We start from the raw sequence: 18,618 nt of genomic DNA on the forward strand, positions 1-18,618 counted from the left end.
GCATTGCAATAGTTACGATATATCTACTCTAATAATATTGGAAAACAATATTTTTAAAATCGAAAATACACGTTCTTTTAATTATTATAATAAATATAGATACATTTTATTTATGAATGTCAAATTTATTAATATATAGATTATTTATTTTTATATATTTTATATTATTATTGAGTTACACGTATTATGGCAATTGACAAGTTGACATTTTATATAATACGTGGATTAGTAAAGATGATGTGGCAGTTTGGGCTCGACGATCGCTTGCAATGGCACCTTCCGCGGCATGGTTATACCGGGCGCCTCCTCCATGCTCACCTCCTCCGGCCTCACCCCCGCCGGCAACCGCCATTCGAATCCGTGAACCAGATTGGCCAGCACTAACTGGATCATTTTCAATCCCAATTCGTACGCTGGGCACATCCTCCGCCCTGCCCCAAAAGGCACCAGCTCCATGTCCTGGCTCTTCACGTCGACTCCGCTGCCCAACCCAAGAACCGCTCCGGCCAGAACTCCTCCGGCGCCTCCCACACATCCGGGTCCCGCCTCATGGCCCACACGTTCACCAGAACGATCGTCCCCGCAGGGACTTCATACCCGCCGCAGTCCTCGCCCGCGACGGCGTGCTCCCGAGAGAGCCGCGGCATGAGCAGCGGCGCCGCCGGGTGCAAGCGCATCGTCTCCTTGACGATGGCCACCAGGTACGGAAGACGAGGGATGTCATCCTCCTCCACCCACCGCCCGCGGCCTACCACCTGCTCCAGCTCCTCTGCTGCCTTCCTCTGTTTCTCGGGGTTCCGTACGAGCTCCGAGATGGCCCATTCGATGGTCAACGACGACGTTTCTGAGGCGCCGACGAATATGTCCTGTATAAAATTAATCAATTAAAGCATTCAAATAAAATATTGAAATAAAATGTCGATTAATCTACTTGAACGATAGCCTTGACTTTGTCCCTATCAAGTCTGGTATCTTTGTCCATGGTTGGATCGTCGACCATCAGAAGGAGCACGTCGACAATGTCCTTGGCAACGAAGGCGTCGCCTTCTCGGAGGCGGCGCTCCTCGTGGTCGACCAGAATTTGCTCGTTCAAGCCGTCGAGCTTCCGGCCCAGCAGCTTAATTCATCCGGCGGACGTAGCCCTGCAGGTCGAGGAATCCGAGCCATGGAATGTAGTCGCCGAGGTTGAAGACTCCATGAAGCAGCATGATTTCCTCGATCCCCTCCTTGAAGTCCTGTGCTACGTATTGCTTCCCAAAAGCTATGCGGCTGATGACATTGAACGCGAAGACGAAGAGCAATTCCCTTAGGACGACCTGCCGCGACGCGTCGAAAATGCGGCGCAGGAGGCCGTGGACCTCGTCGACGCGGATGGAGGAGAAGGAGTGGAGGCGTTTGGCGCTGAACAGCTCGGTGAGGAAGAGGCGACGGACCAGGCGCCAGTAGGAGCCGTAGGGTAACCAAAGCATGTCAGAAGAATTGTATGCTGTGTACTTGCCGACGGCCATGTTGGGGCGGGTGGAGAAGGAGAGGTCGTGGGTCTTGAAGAAGAACCGGGCGGCGGCGGCGGCGGAGGATCCGACGACGGTGGGGCGGGAGCCGAGGCGGAGGTACATGAGGGGACCGTGCTTCTTGGCGAGGGCGTGGAGGGATTGGTGGATAAGTGGGCCGATCAGGTGGAGATTTCCGATCATCGGCAATGGCTTGGGACCTGGAGGAAGGTTAAACTTGCGGCTGCGGCGGCGGTGGCTGATGACGGCCGGAAGTGCTAGGATAAGTATAAATGCGATGACCAAGTGGGTGATGATTAGCTCCATATTGTTCTCTCCGATTTTATTAAACAGTAGAGCCTATTTATAAAGTTCATTTATCTCGAGTCACCACTTTTCTCGGGCATTGAACAATTGAAGCAAAGGAGATTCGATTATAATAAATTGAAATTAAATCTTAACTATAATAGAAAAATGGGGAATGGGAAAATCATTTTCAATTTAAATAAGACTCGTGTAGAAAAATACCATTTAATCAGAAATAATTTAGATGCATCTGAAAATTGCATAGAGTAAATAACTTGTCTAGACAAACTACAGCGTAATTAGTCAGTAATATAGCAGCATCTGAAGATTGTATAGATTAAATTATAAGTGTGCAAAAGAAGGAGAAAAAAAAATTGTGGATTGCCTCTTTTCCTGTTTTGCTTACATAAAATGAGGAATTATTTTAAAATGTTAAAATTACATCTTTGATTTTGTTATTCAAGGGTGTTGCACTAGTCTTTTGGTCAGAAGTAATAATAAAATAAATACACTACAAAAAGGGCCCAAGAATAATGTTGAACCCAACCTAATTTCAAGTAAATAAGAAAGATGGCCATAGATTTTGATGAAGCCCCAATATGTTATTTCAGATAACACAGTGCAGTTAAATAAATTTGAACACAAATAAATTCTCATCAAAAGGCAACTATTTATCAAAAAAAAAAAAATGAAAATAGCACTCTGCCTCTAAAAATTATCCGCCACTAGAACACACCATGCCTTGGGACAATAATTAGATCGTAATTGGTTCAATATGTACTAGCTACGACATAACTATTGATCCTTTCCAAAAGTCAAGTCGACGGGCGCTGGGACGTGGCGCTCGCTGCTTTCTTCAGATAACCTCCAAGATGACGTATACCTCCGGTGAACCTGCAACAAAACCGAGCCGGGAAGGAGTTCCCGGCGACGACCCTCCGACGCTCAAGTCAGGCGACAGCGAGATGAAGTGGAAGCAGAGTAACGAGACTGTAGCTACAGTGAAGAATTGCGCATACCTCCATCGAAGTCTAGGGGTCCTTATATAAGATCCAAAGGGGGGCGCGTGCACGCTTCCCGAGGTGTGCACGCTCCTCAAAGCATATCTCAAAATGAACGTGTCAGAAAAGTGTGTCTGACGCCATACTGCAACCATCCGAGCATATCTCTGACATGACAGTTGAAACTTCCACCGTACGATCTTCTCTCCGGTCTGGTCGCCGACCATGTTGTCTGTCGGCGGCGCATGTCTCGAGAAGGATGTCGCCAGCTATCCATTTTGTCCTCTTCTCTCTCGTCTGTTACTAGGGCGAGTGGGTGAGCCGCTCGGTCGCATACTCGGACGGGCATGCAGCCTTAGTTGTTCGGTAGCTTGGTCGAGCGGACATGCCGCTCAGCGAATCGACTCTTTCATACGAGAACCCCTAAGCATCGGAAACCTGACCGCGATCGAGCTATCTTCGCACCGGCCGGGGCGCTATCACGGCCGATCGGCGAGGTGACCTCCCCGCTCGGCAAGAACATTGGGCTGCCCATCTTGACTTTGACTTCCACGTGTCGTTGACCACTATACGGTCGAGCCCTCTTCTTCATCACCGGATCACGTGCCTTCCCCTCAAGTCTAGTCGAAGGAGGCTGAAAGTCCGACTGACTGGACTGCTAGTTTGGTGGTGTATCGGTCGCTCGGCCACTGAAGTGAGTGATTCTCTGTTCGGGCACTATGAGGGCGCCAGGCAGCCGCTCAGCGGCCTACCTGCTAGGCCTTGGAAAGTTTTGCTTGCCGCTGATTGCCTTGCCGATCCGAGGGCGATTAATGCTGACGTCTTCAGGATCTCCTCGGAATTTGTGCAAATCCTTGCCATTAAGGTCGAGCAGGCTCCCACGCCCGCGTAATGGTGTTCATTAAATGTCGCCCCCTAACCTGTCGCCCCCTAACCTTTCGCCACGTGGCGCCACCGCCGTCATCGTGCGGCGAGGGCTCAGCTCCGATGGGACATGCAGTGGTTTGAATTCAACTGTCAGATGTCAACTTCGATCCCGATGACCTGGATCGGACGGCTAAGGTTGACCGAGCCCCATGTTTATAAAGCACCAACGCCGACTTCTATTCCATCGTCACTGCTTCTGCGTGCTTCTTCGACTTCCCTGGCCTCCAGCGCTCCGACGATCTTCTACCTCCCTCTAGGTTTTCTTTTGTAAGCTCACTGATTCTCTCTTGTCTTCGTGTTTGCTTCCCTTTGCTTTCTTTGGTGTCGTCTCTATCGTTGCTCTTTCCGTCAATCTTTTCGACGAACCTTTTGTGTTTTCATTTTCCGATCATGGCCAGTTCGTCCGCCCCCTCTTCCGGCGTTTGGTATCAAGCCATGGAGAGTCGGTTCGACTCGGGAGATGCCTTTAAACTGATCAATGCATATGACATCCCTGCTGATCACAAACTCTCCCTAGCCGAGCCGTCCGACCGGCCTCATGACCCGCCGGTCGGCACTGTTACCTTCTTCCACGACCAATTCGTAGCTGGCCTTAGGTTTCCAATCCACCCATTCATCCTATAAGTGTGTAACTACTTTCGCATTCCGCTCGGCCAGCTTGTGCCCAACTCCTTCAGGCTGCTGTGCGGCGTAGTTGTGCTCTTCCGAGTGCACAACATCCCCCTTAAGCCTCAGATTTTTCATTATTTTTACTATCCCAAGCAGTCTGAGCTGGACATCTTCTTGTTTCAAGCTCGGATCAGCTTGGTTTTCTTTGATAAAATGTCTACCTCCAACAAGCACTGGAAGGAATATTTTTTATTTTTGAGTTTTCTCGAGCCGTCACCTTTCTGAACCTAATGGCAAACTTCGTTGCCGCCTCCCCCCGACCTGAAAAGGTATAGGATCGAGCCTGCTTTTCTACACGCGACTAACCTGCTGGCCGGGTTGAAGCTGGATATCCATAAGCTGCTGCCCAAAGGGATGCTGTATCTATTTGGCTTAAGCCCGATCCGAACGCGGCTTCCGAACGACCCTGGTAAGAAAAAACTTTTTCTCCTTTTATTTGGGTCTAACTGATTTCTATTCTCTTTCTTGCAGCTGAGACCATGATGAAATCGGTGGTGATCGACATGTTGAAATGCAAGCTGTCAAGATAGAGGCGGCTGCAACGCAGGAGGCGGAGAGACTTGGCATCACCCTGGTCTGCTCTCATGAAGGCGAGAGCGAAGAGGTGCAGCCGACGAGCGATGTGTCTGCCGCTCGAACAGTCACTACTGATGCAGCTGGAGAGACCGCTCCGTCGAGTACTCAACCGGCCACTCGGCCCGAGGAAGCCGAGTCTTCCGATGACGAACTCTCGTTGGTTGGACGCAAACGCCGCCGAACAGGCACACCAACCCGCTCGGCCACCTCAGCCGTTCACGTGTCCGAGCAGATGGACGATCCTCCTCCACTGGCTCCAGCGACTGTGGAGGCACTGTCTTCTGACCGAACCCCATCTCAAGGAGATTGGCCCTCCGACCCCGTCGCTGCTCAGCCTCTCAACTCACTCCCTCTGGCTCCACGGGTAATTAGGCGATCTCTTATTCGCTCTGAGCTGGTCGGCCAGTCCTCCACCCCTTCAGCGTCTGCTCAGTCTGCACCGACCGGACGCAGGACAATCAAGGCCATCCTTCACCTACTGACAGAGGAATATCTGCAAGCGACCGAGCAGCCGATGAGCCCCGAACACCAAATAACCATCCGGGGACCACTGGCGAAGGTCTGGGAGGACGCCCGTGCGCGTGTTGCTTTGATGCCCCCGAGGCTGCTCGGCAACAGCTATATGCAACAAACCACCGAGGTAACTTTTATCACAAGCCTTCATTTCTTCCTCTCCATTCGGTACTGACTATTTCCCTTTTGACCTGGTTGCAGTATTGGGTGGAAAGTATAGCGGTATGCCACCGCTTGGCTCTCCTTGAAGAGGAGTTCAAAAAGTTCAAGGTCTATGGTGGGGCTCCCCCTCAAGGCCCCCCTTACGACGTGCTATAGGCGGAGCTTGACAAGACCAAGAAACTGCTGGAGGCCGAGCAGCATAAATCTTCGGGCCTGCAAACTATGGTGGACCGGCTCGAGACCCAAGTGAAGACTTATGACAAAAAGATCAACTTGGCTACCTCCAGGAAGAATAGGGCCGTCACCGACCTGGAGGCAAAGAATGTCGAGGCCCGAGCGCTCGAGCAGAAGGTCAAGGAGTTGACTGATCTACTTACCGCCGAGAAGGCTGGCCGCTCGATGGAGGTGATCGCTTTCTAGGCTGACCTGAAGACCCTTCAAGATGCACTGGAGGCTTCCCGAGCTGCCCTCCAAGAATATCAGGAGGCCGAGCCGCGTCGATTTACTGTCATGCAGCAGAACTACATCCACTCTGAGAAATTTGTTGAAAAAGCTTGTGCTCGACTCGTCCATGCGTTCGAGTTGGCCATCACCGCCACAGCTGACTATCTAAAGACAAAGGATTGTCTTCCCGAGGATTTCACCATTCTGGCCCATGACCATGCCGAGCTTCTTATCACGATCCCAGATGAGATTTTTGGTTATCTTGAGTAAACTTGCTATTATGTACTGCCCGTTCAACCTATCTTACTGCATGTACTCACCGCTCGACCTATTTTGATGAATGAACTTTTTTGGGCTTTCCCTTGTTTGCTTGTTCCATCGTTGTGTATCCGAGCGAGCTATCTATTTCCTTAATCACTATTAAATCTGTGAGAACCTCCTTTTGATCTTCGAGCTGCTGTTCGACAAGTGAGTACCAGACCACCCATTTTCCATTGGGCCTATGTCAGATTGAAGTGATGCCAAGACGGAGCTTTATAGTCGCCGCTCGGCGGTTTTTTGGTCGGGGGGGGGGGGTTTGTAGTTGCCAGATCGATTCTAGAGTTTAACGTTGCCGCTCAACGGTCTTCAGGCCGGGGGGTTTATAGTCGCCGGATCAACTCTAGAGTTTATAGTCGCCGGTCCGACTCTAGAGTTTAACGTCGCCGCTCGACGGTCTTCGGGCCGGGGGGTTTATAGTCGCCGGTCCGACTCTAGAGTTTAACGTCGCCGCTCGACGGTCTTCGGGACGAGGGGTTTATAGTCGCCGGATCGACTCTAGAGTTTAACGTCGCCGCTCGACGGTCTTCGAGCCGGGGGGTTTATAGTCGCCGGATCGACTCTAGAGTTTAACGTCTCCGCTCGACGATTTTCGGGTCGGGGGGTTTATAGTCGCCGGTCCGACTCTAGAGTTTAACGTCGCCGCTCGATGGTTTGATAGAGTGTAGTCGTTCAGCGCAAACTGGTTATACCCTTGTGTTTCATGAATTCCTTCCTGCGATCAAAGGATACCGAAGAATGGAAATACACTTAATGAATTACATTGGCACACCTTTCAACCAGCTCAGTATGGCTGGAGATGGTTAGCGCTCCATGGTCGCTCTAGCTGCCGTCCGTCTTCGTCTTCAAGATAATAGGCGCCCGATCGGAGCTTTTCGACAACCTTGAAGGGCCCGGCCTAGGGAGCTTCCAGCTTGCTCACATCGTCGACCGGCTTTACCTTCTTCCATACAAGGTTGCCGACCTGGAATGCCTTGGGAATTACTCGCCTATTGTAATTCTGCTTCATTCTCTATCAGTACACCATTAGCCGGACGGCTGCTTTGGCTCACACCTCGTCTATCAAGTCCAGCTCCAGCTGCCTCCGCTCGGTGTTACTCGCGTCGTACTGTTGCACCCGATTGGATTTTACTCCGACTTCTACGGGAACGACAGCCTCTCCTCCGTACACCAAGTGGAAAGGCGTGACCCCCGTTCCCTCTTTAGGGGTAGTGTGAATCGCTCATAACACGCCTTGGACTTCATTTGCCCAGCTGCCACCAACATGGTCGAGCCGAACTCGAAGAATCTGAAGGATCTCCCGATTGGTGACCTCCGCCTGTCCGTTGCTTTGCGGATAGGCTACAGAGGTGAAGTGTTGCTGAATACCGTACCCCTCGCACCATTCTTGGAGCTGCTGTCCGACGAACTACTATCCATTGTTAGACACGAGCAGGCGTGGAATACTGAACCAACATATTATGTGCTGTCAGATGAACTTCTTGACCATCTGCTCGGTTATTTCACCCAATGGCTCGACCTCGACCAATTTGGAGAAGTAGTCCACCGCCACAAGTAAAAACTTCCGCTGCCAGGTCGTCATCGGGAAAGGTCCCACAATATCCTGCCCCACTGGTCGAACGGGCAGGACACTGTAGACGCCTTCATCTCCTCAGTGGGTCAGTGGGTGGAGTTGTGATATTTCTGACAGGAAAGACATGTGGCGCCGGTCCAAGCAGCATCTTCCTAGAGGGTCGGCCAAAAGTACCCGGCTAGCAGAATCTTCCTCTCCAACGAGCGGCCGCCCGGGTGTCCTCCACAAAACCCTTGATGTACTTCTTGTAGTATGTATTCCGTGTCCTCCAAGCTGATGCATTTTAGCAATGGTCGGGCGAAAGCCTTCTTGTAGAGCTGATCCCTGATGAGGGTGAACCGTCCGGTTTTCCTTCTCAGCAACTGGGCCTCTTCTCGATCGGTTGGCGTAGCTCCCGATCGTAAAAATTCCATTATGGTCGTCCTCCAGTCGTTTGGGAACGTGAGGCCCTCCATCCTGTCAATGTGAGCCACTAAGGCTACATGCTCAATCGTTTGTTGGATGACGATCGTCGTTATTGAACTTGCAAGTTTGGCCAATTCATCTGCCGCTTGGTTCTCCGCTCGGGGGATCTTCTGTATGACAACCTCGCAAAAGTTGGTTTTGAGCCTTTCGAAAGCTTCCGCGTAGAGCCTGAGTCTAGGGTTGTTTATATCGAAGGATCCTAAGAGCTGCTGAGCGACAAGCTGAGAGTCTGAGTAGATCATTACTCGGCTCGCTCCCATATGTCGAGCGACCTGTAATCCCGCTATGAGGGCTTCATATTCTGCTTCGTTATTGGTTGCCCGATAGTCTAGTCAGACGGACAGATGCATCCGCTCTTCTTAAGGGGAGATCAATAGAATACCAATGCCACTCCCGAGCCGAGTGGATGACCCATCCACATATACTCTCCATAAAGCTTTGGGCTCGGGATTCTACACTTCGGCAACGAAGTCCGCCAGTAATTGCGCCTTAATGGTCGTCCGGGGTTGGTACTGGATATCGAATTCACTAAGCTCGGTTGTCCACTTAATCAACCGTCCGGATGCCTCCAGGTTGAGGAGAACTCTCCCTAGAGGGCTATTCGTCATGACGTTTATCGTGTGCGCGAGGAAATAAGGTCGAAACCTCTGAGCGGCGAGAACTAACGGAAGGCAAGCTTTTCGAGACCGGTGTAGCAGGACTCAACATCCTTTAGAATGTGACTCAGGAAATACATGGGTTGTTCTTCGCCGTCCTGTCGTGCTAACGCCGAGCTTATAGCATGCTCGGTCGAGGATAAATAGATGCGGAGCGGCTCGCCAATGTTGGGCTTAGCTAATACAGGAAAAGAGTTTAGATAAACCTTTAATTTCTCAAATGTTTGGCCGCATTCTCTGTCCCACTGGAATTTTGTGGCTCGGCGCAGAATCTTGAAGAAAGGCAAGCTCCGATCAGCCGTTTTGGCAATGAACCGTGACAAGGCTGTTATCTGACCGGTAAGGCGTTGCACTTCCCTCAAGTTTCTGGGAGGCGACATGTCCTGTAGTGTCTTCACTTTGCTGGTATTCGCCTCTATGCCCCGCTCGGTAACGATGTACCCCAGAAAGTGACCGCTCCTTGCTCCGAATAAACACTTTTGGGGATTTAGCTTGACTCCATACGTTCTTAGCGTTTGGAAGGTTTCTTCTATATTTGCACAAAGGTTGGCCACCCGGATTGATTTAATAAGTATGTCGTCAACATATACCTCTAAGTTTCGCTCGATCTTCTTCCGGAACACCTTGTTCATGAGCCGCTGGTATGTGACACCGACGTTCTTCAGTCTGAATGGCATTACGTTGTAACAGTAGGTGTCGTCCCCCGTAATGAATCTTACTTTCTCCTGATCCTCTCGGGCGAGTGGTACTTGGTGGTAACCCTGATAGGCATCCAGCATGCATATCAGCTCGCATCCAGCGGCCGAATCCACCATCTGGTCAATTTGGGGTAGAGGGTAAAAGTCTTTCGGGCACGCCTTATTCAGATCCCGAAAGTCGATGCAGACCCTCCACTTATTGCCCGGCTTAGAGACCAATACCACATTCGCGAGCCAGCTTGGGAACTGTACCTCACGTATGTGGTCGGCCTCTAGGAGCTTCTCCACTTCCGCTCGGATGATGACGTTCTGCTCCGCGCTGAAGTCCCGCTTCCTCTGCTTCACTGGTCGAGCGTCTGACCGGACATAAAGCTCATGCTGCGCAATGCTTGGCCGGACACCGGGTAGCTCATGAGTTGACCATGCAAAGACATCGTGGTTGCGCCGCAGGCAACTGATTAGCTCTTCCTTCTGGTTCGTCTCCAGGTCTGAAGCGATGAACGTGGTAGCTCCCGGTCTGCCATCATGGATCTGCACCTCTTCCTTTTCTTCATAAACTAAGGACGGAGGCTTTTCAGTTATGGAGTTTACCTCAAGGCGCAGTATTTTCCGAGTGGACCTCGATTCAGCTCGGATCATCTCCACATAACATCGCCGGATGACTAGCTAATCACCGCGGACTTCTCCCACCTTGTCCTCGACATGAAATTTGATCTTTTGACAGAAGGTTGAGACGACTGCCCGAAACTCGTTGAGAGCCGGTCGGCCCAGTATCACATTGTAGGCGGAGGGGGCATCGACCACAATAAAGTTTGTGGTCCGCGTCCTCCACAGCTGCTCCTCTCCGAGCGAGATTGCTAACCTGGTTTGCCCGACTGACAAAACCTCATTGCCAATAAATCCTTACAGCGGGGTTGTCATAGGCAGCAACTCGGTTCGGTCAATTTGCAGTTGATCGAACGCCTTCTTAAAAATAATGTTGACCGAGCTACCTGTATCAATGAATATGCAGTGAATAGTATAATTTGCTATTACCGCTCGGATGATGAGTGCGTCGTCATGCGGTACTTCAACTCCTTCAAGGTCTCTAGGTCCGAAGCTGATCTCAGGGCCCTGTGCTTACTCCTGACCGCAACCTACTGCATGGATCCTTAGCTGCCGAGCGTGTGACTTTCTGGCCCGGTTTAAGTCACCACTTGTTGGTCCACCAGCAATGATGCTAATCTAGCCCCGAGCAGTGTTGCTCCTGTTTTCTTCCTCCCGAGCGAACGGTCTCACTCGCTCCTGTGAGACTCGGGGATTGACCCTCAGTTGATGATGATGTTGCCGTTCGGGGGACTCCCTAGCCACCCGCCGCCCGGTACTCTGGTGTCGACGACGTCGATCGGGCGAAGGTGATCGGCATCGATAGCTTCTCGGCGCTGGGTGAGCAATCGGGCCGAGACTCTGACAATCGTGGGTGTTGTGGGTTGCTGACTGGTGAAGCGAACAAAACATGGGAGTCCATACCTTTCCTTTTTGCTTGGGTCGATCGGCTGCCACATGTTGGACAACATGTGACCTCGTTTCCTGATGAGAGCGCGTTCCCTCAGTGCAGGGTCCTCTTGGCGGTTGATGGATGGCCGGCGACCTCCGCTCGGCCAGGGCTGAAAGCTCGAGAGGGGCTTCTTTCCTCCTGGCCGCCTGAGCTTCTTCCACATTGATATATTCATTTGCCTTCTTCAGCATGTGGTTGTAGTCGCGGGGCGACTTTCGGATGAGCGAGCAAAAGAAATCCCCATCGACTAAGCCCTGAGTGAAGGCATGCATCATTGTCTCAGATGAGACCGTAGGGATATCCATGGCCGCTTGGTTGAAACGCTGGATGTAGCTAGGCTCGGAGGCTCTCTCTCGGCCCTTGCTTCATGGAAAATAAACTGACGCAGGTCTTCTGGTAGCGTCGGCTGCTGGCAAAGTGGTGGAGGAATGCCGCTCGGAATTCCTTGAAACTCCGAATTGATCCGTCTGGCATCCTCCGGAACCAACGTTGTGCGGAGCCGGACAGGGTGGTGAGGAAGACCCTGCATTTGACTCTGTCGGTGTATTGGTGGAGAGTAGCGGCATTATCGAACTTACCGAGATGGTCGTCTGGGTCGGTTGCGCCACTGTACTCCCCGATCGCTAGTGGAGCGTAGTGCCTCGGGAGCGGGGTCCTGCAAGATTGCTTGCGAAAATTGGCGATTAATCTGCTCGGGAGATGACTCGGTTTGAGGTGCCTTGCCCTTCTTAACATCTTGGGCGGGGGCTTCATCAGATGACCCTTGGTTGACTTGAGCTAACTCGGACGGGGTCTAGAACAGGGCCCGATGGAACGGAATAGGGGCGGGTGGCATGTCTCCTGTTGTGTCAGTTTGACCTTTATTCTGTGCCCAAGTGGAGTATTGCTCCGGTCAATCTTCTTAGGTCGCTCGGCCGCTCGACGCCGAGGTCGCCTGCTGCGCCATCCGTTCGGCTAATGCTTTTTACTGCTGCTCCACTATCTTTGCCGCTCGTGCCTGGATGAGCGCGTCGAGTTCTTCGGGAGAGAGCGTCACAGTGTGTGAACGTCCAGCTTCCTCCATCTTCTTGGCTCGGATTCAGGTGCATTCCCATAGACGACGCCAAATTGATCCTGCCCGAGAGTCAAGTTGACGGGCGCTGGGGACGTGGCGCTCGCTGCCGTCTTCAGATGACCTCCAAGATGACGTGGACCTCCGGCGAACCTGCAACAAAGCCGAGCTGGGAAGGGGTTCCCGGCGACGATCCTCCGACGCTCAAGTCAGGCGACAGCGAGATGAAGTGGAAGCAGAGTAACGAGACTGTAGCTACAGTGAAGAATTGCGCATACCTCCGTCGAAGTCTAGGGGTCCTTATATAGGATCTCGGGGGGAGGGGGGTGTGCACGCTCCTCAAAGCAGACCTCAAAATGAACGTGCCAGAAAAGTGTGTCTGACGCCATACCGCAACCATATGAGCATATCTCCAACATGACAGTGGAAACTTCTACCGTACGATCTTCTATCCAGTCTGGTCGCCGACCATGCTGTCTGTCGACGGCGCATGTCTCGAGAAGGATGTCGCCAACTGCTCATTTTGTCCTCTTCTCTCTCGTCTGTTACTAGGCTGAGCGGGTGAGCCGCTCGGTCGCATACTCGGACGGGCATGCAGCCTTAGTTGTTCGGTAGCTCGGCCGAGCGAACATGCCGCTCAGCGAATCGGCTCTTTCATACGAGAACCCTTGAGCATCGGAAACCCGACCTACGATCGAGTTGTCTTCGCGCCGGCCAAGGCGCTATCACGGCCGATTGCCGAGGTGACCTCCCTGCTCGACAAAAACATTGGGCTGCCCATCTTAACTTTGACTTCCACGTATCGTTGACCACTATACGATCAGGCCCTCTTCTTCATCACCGGATCAACTATTATAACATATATCAGTGATATATCGAAATATTGTTTTATCAATTTAATAAAAATTATTTAAATTTGATCAAAATTATTGTAGGGAGTTTTGAAGTGATTTTGATCCAGTTGATTTTTATCAAGTTTAAGTAATAATATTAATTGAGTTATAAAAATGTATATAACCCTGCTCTATATATAATAATTTTAAGAAAGTTAAAGTAACTTTATTCAATGTTATTTGTAATTATGACTGTAGCTATTTATTAACGTATTTTAGGGTAAAAAATATGTTAGATGCTCTTTTAATATATTTTTTTCTTAAAAATAAAAAAGGTGCCTTGATTATTTTCTTGAGTCTCTAAATCTGAATTATAAAAAAGTTAGAAATTAATTCTGAGTCATTAGTGTTGGTACAACCTTAGGTCAAGATTGACCTGGTTGATCTGACTCGAGGTGACTTGACTCGAGTTGTATTTTGATATTTGACTTGGGAAGATTGTCAGTGCAACCTTAGGTCAAGGTTGACCTAGTTGAGTTGCATGTTGATATTTGACATTCGTGAGAGAGTTCTATTCTTGATGTGAGACAAGAATAGATGGTTGAGAGATTATTGGTCCAACCCTAGGTCAAGGATTGACCTGGTTGACCTGAAAAGTCCAAGTATGGAGACTTGGCACTGGGAAAGTCCAAGCAGGGAGCTTGGCATGCGAAAAGTCTAAGTATGGAGACTTGGCAAGTCCAAGCGAGGAGCTTGGCAGGGAAAAGTCCAAGGGAGCTTGGCAGTGGGAAAGTCCTAACTGGGATGTTAGGCGGTGTGGAAAGTCCCGTGAGTGAAGCCGGTGGAAAGTCCTAACTGGAATGTTAGGCGGTGTGGAAAGTCCCGTGAGTGAAACCGAGGGAAAGTCCTAAGCGGGATGTTAGGCGGTGTGGAAAGTCCAGTGAGTGAAGCAGAATGAGAAAGTCCTAACTGGGATGTTAGGCGGTGTGAAAACCCTAGTGAGTGAAGCTAGGTGAAAGTCACGGTGAGTGAAGTCAGGTGATCGAACATCTGGTGAGGGGAAGTCCAAGTAGGTCATAGGAGTGACCGGATACTTGGTACGGAGAGAAAAGTCTAAGTGAGTCAAAGGGATTGACCGGACACTTAGCGGGGAGTCCTAGCAGGTCAAGGGAGTGACCGGATGCTAGGCGTAATGTACCAACAGTCAAGATTGACCGGATGTTGGTTTGGACTTGGTTTGGGCGAAAACCATGAGCTGGATCGATCTGGTGATCGATCCAGAGGCGAATATTTTGTTGCGACGCACAACACGTGAGACTACCGATGGTCTGGCACCGATCGTGAGTCGATCGGCACCGAGAGGATATCACCGTCATCCCCCATCTCCTGATCGACGAGATCGACACCGATCCACCGGGCGACGAGAGGATGAAGAAGGTCGCCGAGTGTCACCATCAACAGTAGCAGAGGGATACACTGATCCGTCCAGGATCTCGGCCAAGCGAAACAGGTTTTCTTCGCTGTTTCTTCTTCACAGATATAAAGGATCGAGGGCATCTTCTGTGCTGGGACTTTTCTTTTCTTCTCTTCTGCTGAAGATTTGGGCTGTGATAAGAGCTCTGTTTGAGTTCCTTCCGAAAGCTTCGCGTGAGCTTCCACGACTGAACAGCTGCTGCTGTTAGGGTTTTTGAAGCTGCTGTTTCATCCGGACTCCAGTCGACGAGAAAGCAAGATTGGTAGAGTGCTTGTGTATTCTTATTGTATTTCTTGCTTATTCTTTGTACTTGTACTCCTGTTTGCTGTTGCAAACAAGTGTGGCGAGGTTTCTCCACCCAGAAGGAGTTTTTATTAGCCGGTTTTCCGGGGACTCATCCACCGACGGATTGATTGGGTTCGTCCACCTTACGGACACGCCGAGGAGTAGGAGCATCATCTCCGAACTTCGTACATCGCTGTGTTAAGGTTTGATATTCTTCCTTTCGTTTCTAGTTTATTTTTCCGCTGCGCTAACGAATTGTAGGAAGAAACGAGCGATTTAGGGCGGCTATTCACATCCCCCCTCTCTAACCGAGTACGAACGATCCTAACAATTAGCAGTTAAATTAATGGATTAACTTATCAAATCTATGAATTAATTGCCCACTTGCCTGTTGTGATTTCTTTTTAATCCAGATATCCCTCTCTTAAAATCGATAAATTTGGTCCTATGAAAATTTTTTATAGACCTGAGATAAATTCAGAAGGTATAAATAGATTTTGACGGACGATTCAGTATTACTAGTAATTTGGGCATAAATTCATCGAATCCACTTGCTTGTTGTTGATGAGGAAGTAAGTTGGGATATGTCATTGTAGCTTGACGTTTGCATAATCGTGTTGTTTATTCTCATTAAATTGCTCTTATTGAATGCTTCCTTGTCATTATTTCTTGTCATCGTCACCACGTATTTGTCCCATTGCCTCTATTATTTAAGATCGATGACATCAATAATTTCTTTTTTAATTTCTTTTTTTAATTGACCCCAGGTTTCAATTTCGAATGATTAATTGACCAGCCCGGCTGAAATATTCAGTTCTTTAATAATTTAAGGGACAATTTGCTTACCATCTCAATCACAATTTAAATTTTATATATAGCCCTAATGTTAAAAAAAATCTATTTTCACCCCTAACAAAAATTAATGAAGATCAATTTACCTAATTATCCCTCGTATATTTTAAATAAAAAATCTAAAAATAAGTATAATTTTTCTTAAATTCAACACATTAAATAAAAATCAAATTGAACAGATTTTTTCCCACCACAATTAAATAAAAAAATATACTAGATTTTTAAATGGTATTCAATTGGATAAAAAATATATTTAATTTTTTTTAAATAGTGCTGAATTTAAATATATATATATATATATATATAGGAAATAAATAATATAGAAAATATATTTAATTTTAATTTAAAATAATGACTTTAATAAAAATTATACTCATTTAACAATTTTTTTATTAAAAAAATACGAAGGATAATTAGATAACTATATTTATATGATGTTTATATGAGAGATTTGAGTTTGTCATCTTTATTTTGCCCCCGGACTATGGTGCAATGGTAGGATATTTAGGTTGTCACCCAGGCATTCACAGATTGAACCTCAATTACGACGAATTTGTATAAATTTTTTCTCTAAATAGGACACACAACTAAAGGATGCTGGACTCTTGAACTGCTCGCTACGAGTAATTCTTTATTTATCCTGATGATCGATGAAAAAATTTTATAGAATCGAACTGGTCATCTCAGATTTAACGTACCTAATCTGATTAATCAATTTTTTATATGAGAGATTTGAAATAAATAAAAAAAGAAAAAATAATTTTTTTATATATGAAAACTACATGTAAAGTTGAAGTCATAATTTAATTGTATTGATGGTTCTTACTCCAATTATCACCGTTTTGTTTTTGCTTTTTTTTTTTTTAAAGTAAACTACTAACTTAAGAAGATTTTATTTGTGTTTTCTTGTGAGGTTGAAGAACAAATCATGAACCACCACTGCTCTTCTTCCAAAAAGGTGTCTTTTCTTATCATATCTGAGTTTCTCAATGATTTGAAGATCGAAAGACCTAATAATTTTCTTTCAGACTTCGATCGATCAAAGAGCAAATACTATTTCTGAACACATAAAACTCTGATACCATACAGAAGTTCACTTCTCCAAACAACTCAACCAAAGTTATAATCTACATCATCAACTAGTAAAAGCTCTGCAGGTGCTTTAGTTTTTCCACTTTTCAAGCTCTGATTCATCTGTCCAAAGCACTTATCACCACCCTGCTCGATCATTTGATCTCATTCAATTAATCTGGCAGGTGTAGAGATCATAAAAAAGCAATTTTTTTTGTTAAAAATTTCACTTTTCCCCTCTGTTTTGGAGAAGAGAAGAGAAGAAAACGGAAGAACATAATACGAACCAGTCATAGACAGTGGGCTTCCTCGGCTCGACGGCCTCCGATCCCTCGCCCACCACCGGCGCCAGCTTCCTCCGGAGCCTCTTCCAGTCTCCCCTCGGCGTCGGAACTGCAGAAGCAAACAAATAACCGATCAAAATCCGATCTTGCCGAGGTTTCCTACGCCTCTGTTCTACGGGCGGCGGTCTCACCGGAAACAGGGGAGTCGGGGACGCTGCGAGGGGAGCCAGCAGCGCTGGACGGCGACGGGGGTCCGCCGCTCCGGAGGATGGTGATGCTCCGGGTGACCTGGAGAGCGGCGGGAAGCGGCTTAGCCGCCGCGGAGGACGAGGAAGGGGAAAAGGACGAAGACTTGCGGAGCCTCCCTAGGCCGGAGTCCGGCAGAGGCCCGGCCACCGTGTCGTCCCACAGGTGGTGTAGCAGTCCCATTCGCTGCTCAATTATTATCGCGTTATATTGGTTGTTATGCTTATTAGTAGCGGATGCTATAAACAGCGTAACGGCCCGTTACAATGGATGATGCGCATATCGAGAGAAGGCTTCTCTTGAGATGTTGGGCTTTGTGTTTATTTATAGGGGAAGGGAGAGGAAAATGGTCATGGATTTGATAGATATTTCAAGGATACCATTGGATAATTAAGAGGTATTATTGTTCAATTTTTTGCAATTTTAAACGCTTGTCTATTCAAATTAAGACATGCATCATGTGGGCCCATGACAATGACTACTTCCCATATATATTATTTAATTCCCCTATTTATTATCGATTTTGAGTTATATATGAGTAAAATATTTGGATTGACCATTCCATTTTGCCTACGAGTATATATATATATAATATTATTTAATTTCCCTATTTATTATCGATTTTGAGTTATTTATGAGTAACATATTTGGATTGACTATTCCATTTTGCCTACTAAATCTTTACTAATCCTGAATGGGTTATAGAGACTTCAACTAATTTTTTTTTTTTAGCTAGTCCTCTTCAATCTTGAATCAAAGAGAATTATATTGCTTCAATTAGGGAAGGCATTCTTTTAATCTATGAGTTTTCTTGTATAAATGTTAACAAATTTGTTGTTCAAATTTTTTTAGTTTATATATATGTGTGTATTTATATCAAATGAATATGATAAATTGAAGACTATAGAACAAACAATAAAAGTGGCTGACTTGAAGACTCCTATTTTAAGATCCTTTTAGGTTATTTTATTCAAACAGGAATTAAAGAAAAACAAACAGGAACCAAAGAACACCAAGATATCATTTAAAAAGACCATGAAGGATGCAAATAAAGTGCGACGACTGTTTAAAAACAAGGGATGAAATTGGATTGACTATTCCAATTTGCTCACTCATTTCATTTCGTAACTACAGTTCATATCAACTATTCACCTTTCAAAGAAACTAATCATATAATTTTGGATAAA

At 47.7% G+C, this 18,618-nt stretch overlaps 1 protein-coding gene and 1 pseudogene across 2 annotated transcripts; both read right to left on the reverse strand.

Moving 5' to 3' along the window:
* Positions 1 to 225: 225 nt before the first annotated feature.
* On the reverse strand, positions 226 to 1,817 carry LOC122049369 (annotated as a pseudogene).
* Positions 1,818 to 16,867: 15,050 nt separating this feature from the next.
* Positions 16,868 to 17,742, reverse strand: LOC122046619 (dormancy-associated protein homolog 4-like). 2 transcript variants are annotated; one of them, XM_042607398.1, is made up of 3 exons: positions 17,377 to 17,742; positions 17,189 to 17,294; positions 16,868 to 17,048 (listed from the first exon to the last, which is right to left on the reverse strand). In XM_042607398.1, exons 1-3 carry the CDS (start codon positions 17,612 to 17,614, stop codon positions 17,021 to 17,023), a joined length of 372 nt encoding a protein of 123 aa, XP_042463332.1. In that variant the 5' UTR covers positions 17,615 to 17,742; the 3' UTR covers positions 16,868 to 17,020. The 2 variants fall into 2 exon arrangements, with proteins under 2 accessions (XP_042463332.1, XP_042463333.1); XM_042607399.1 differs by having other exon boundaries at positions 16,868 to 17,079.
* Positions 17,743 to 18,618: the final 876 nt, after the last annotated feature.

This window comes from Zingiber officinale, chromosome 2B, assembly GCF_018446385.1.
Source record: "Zingiber officinale cultivar Zhangliang chromosome 2B, Zo_v1.1, whole genome shotgun sequence".
NCBI classification, from domain to species: domain Eukaryota; kingdom Viridiplantae; phylum Streptophyta; class Magnoliopsida; order Zingiberales; family Zingiberaceae; genus Zingiber; species Zingiber officinale.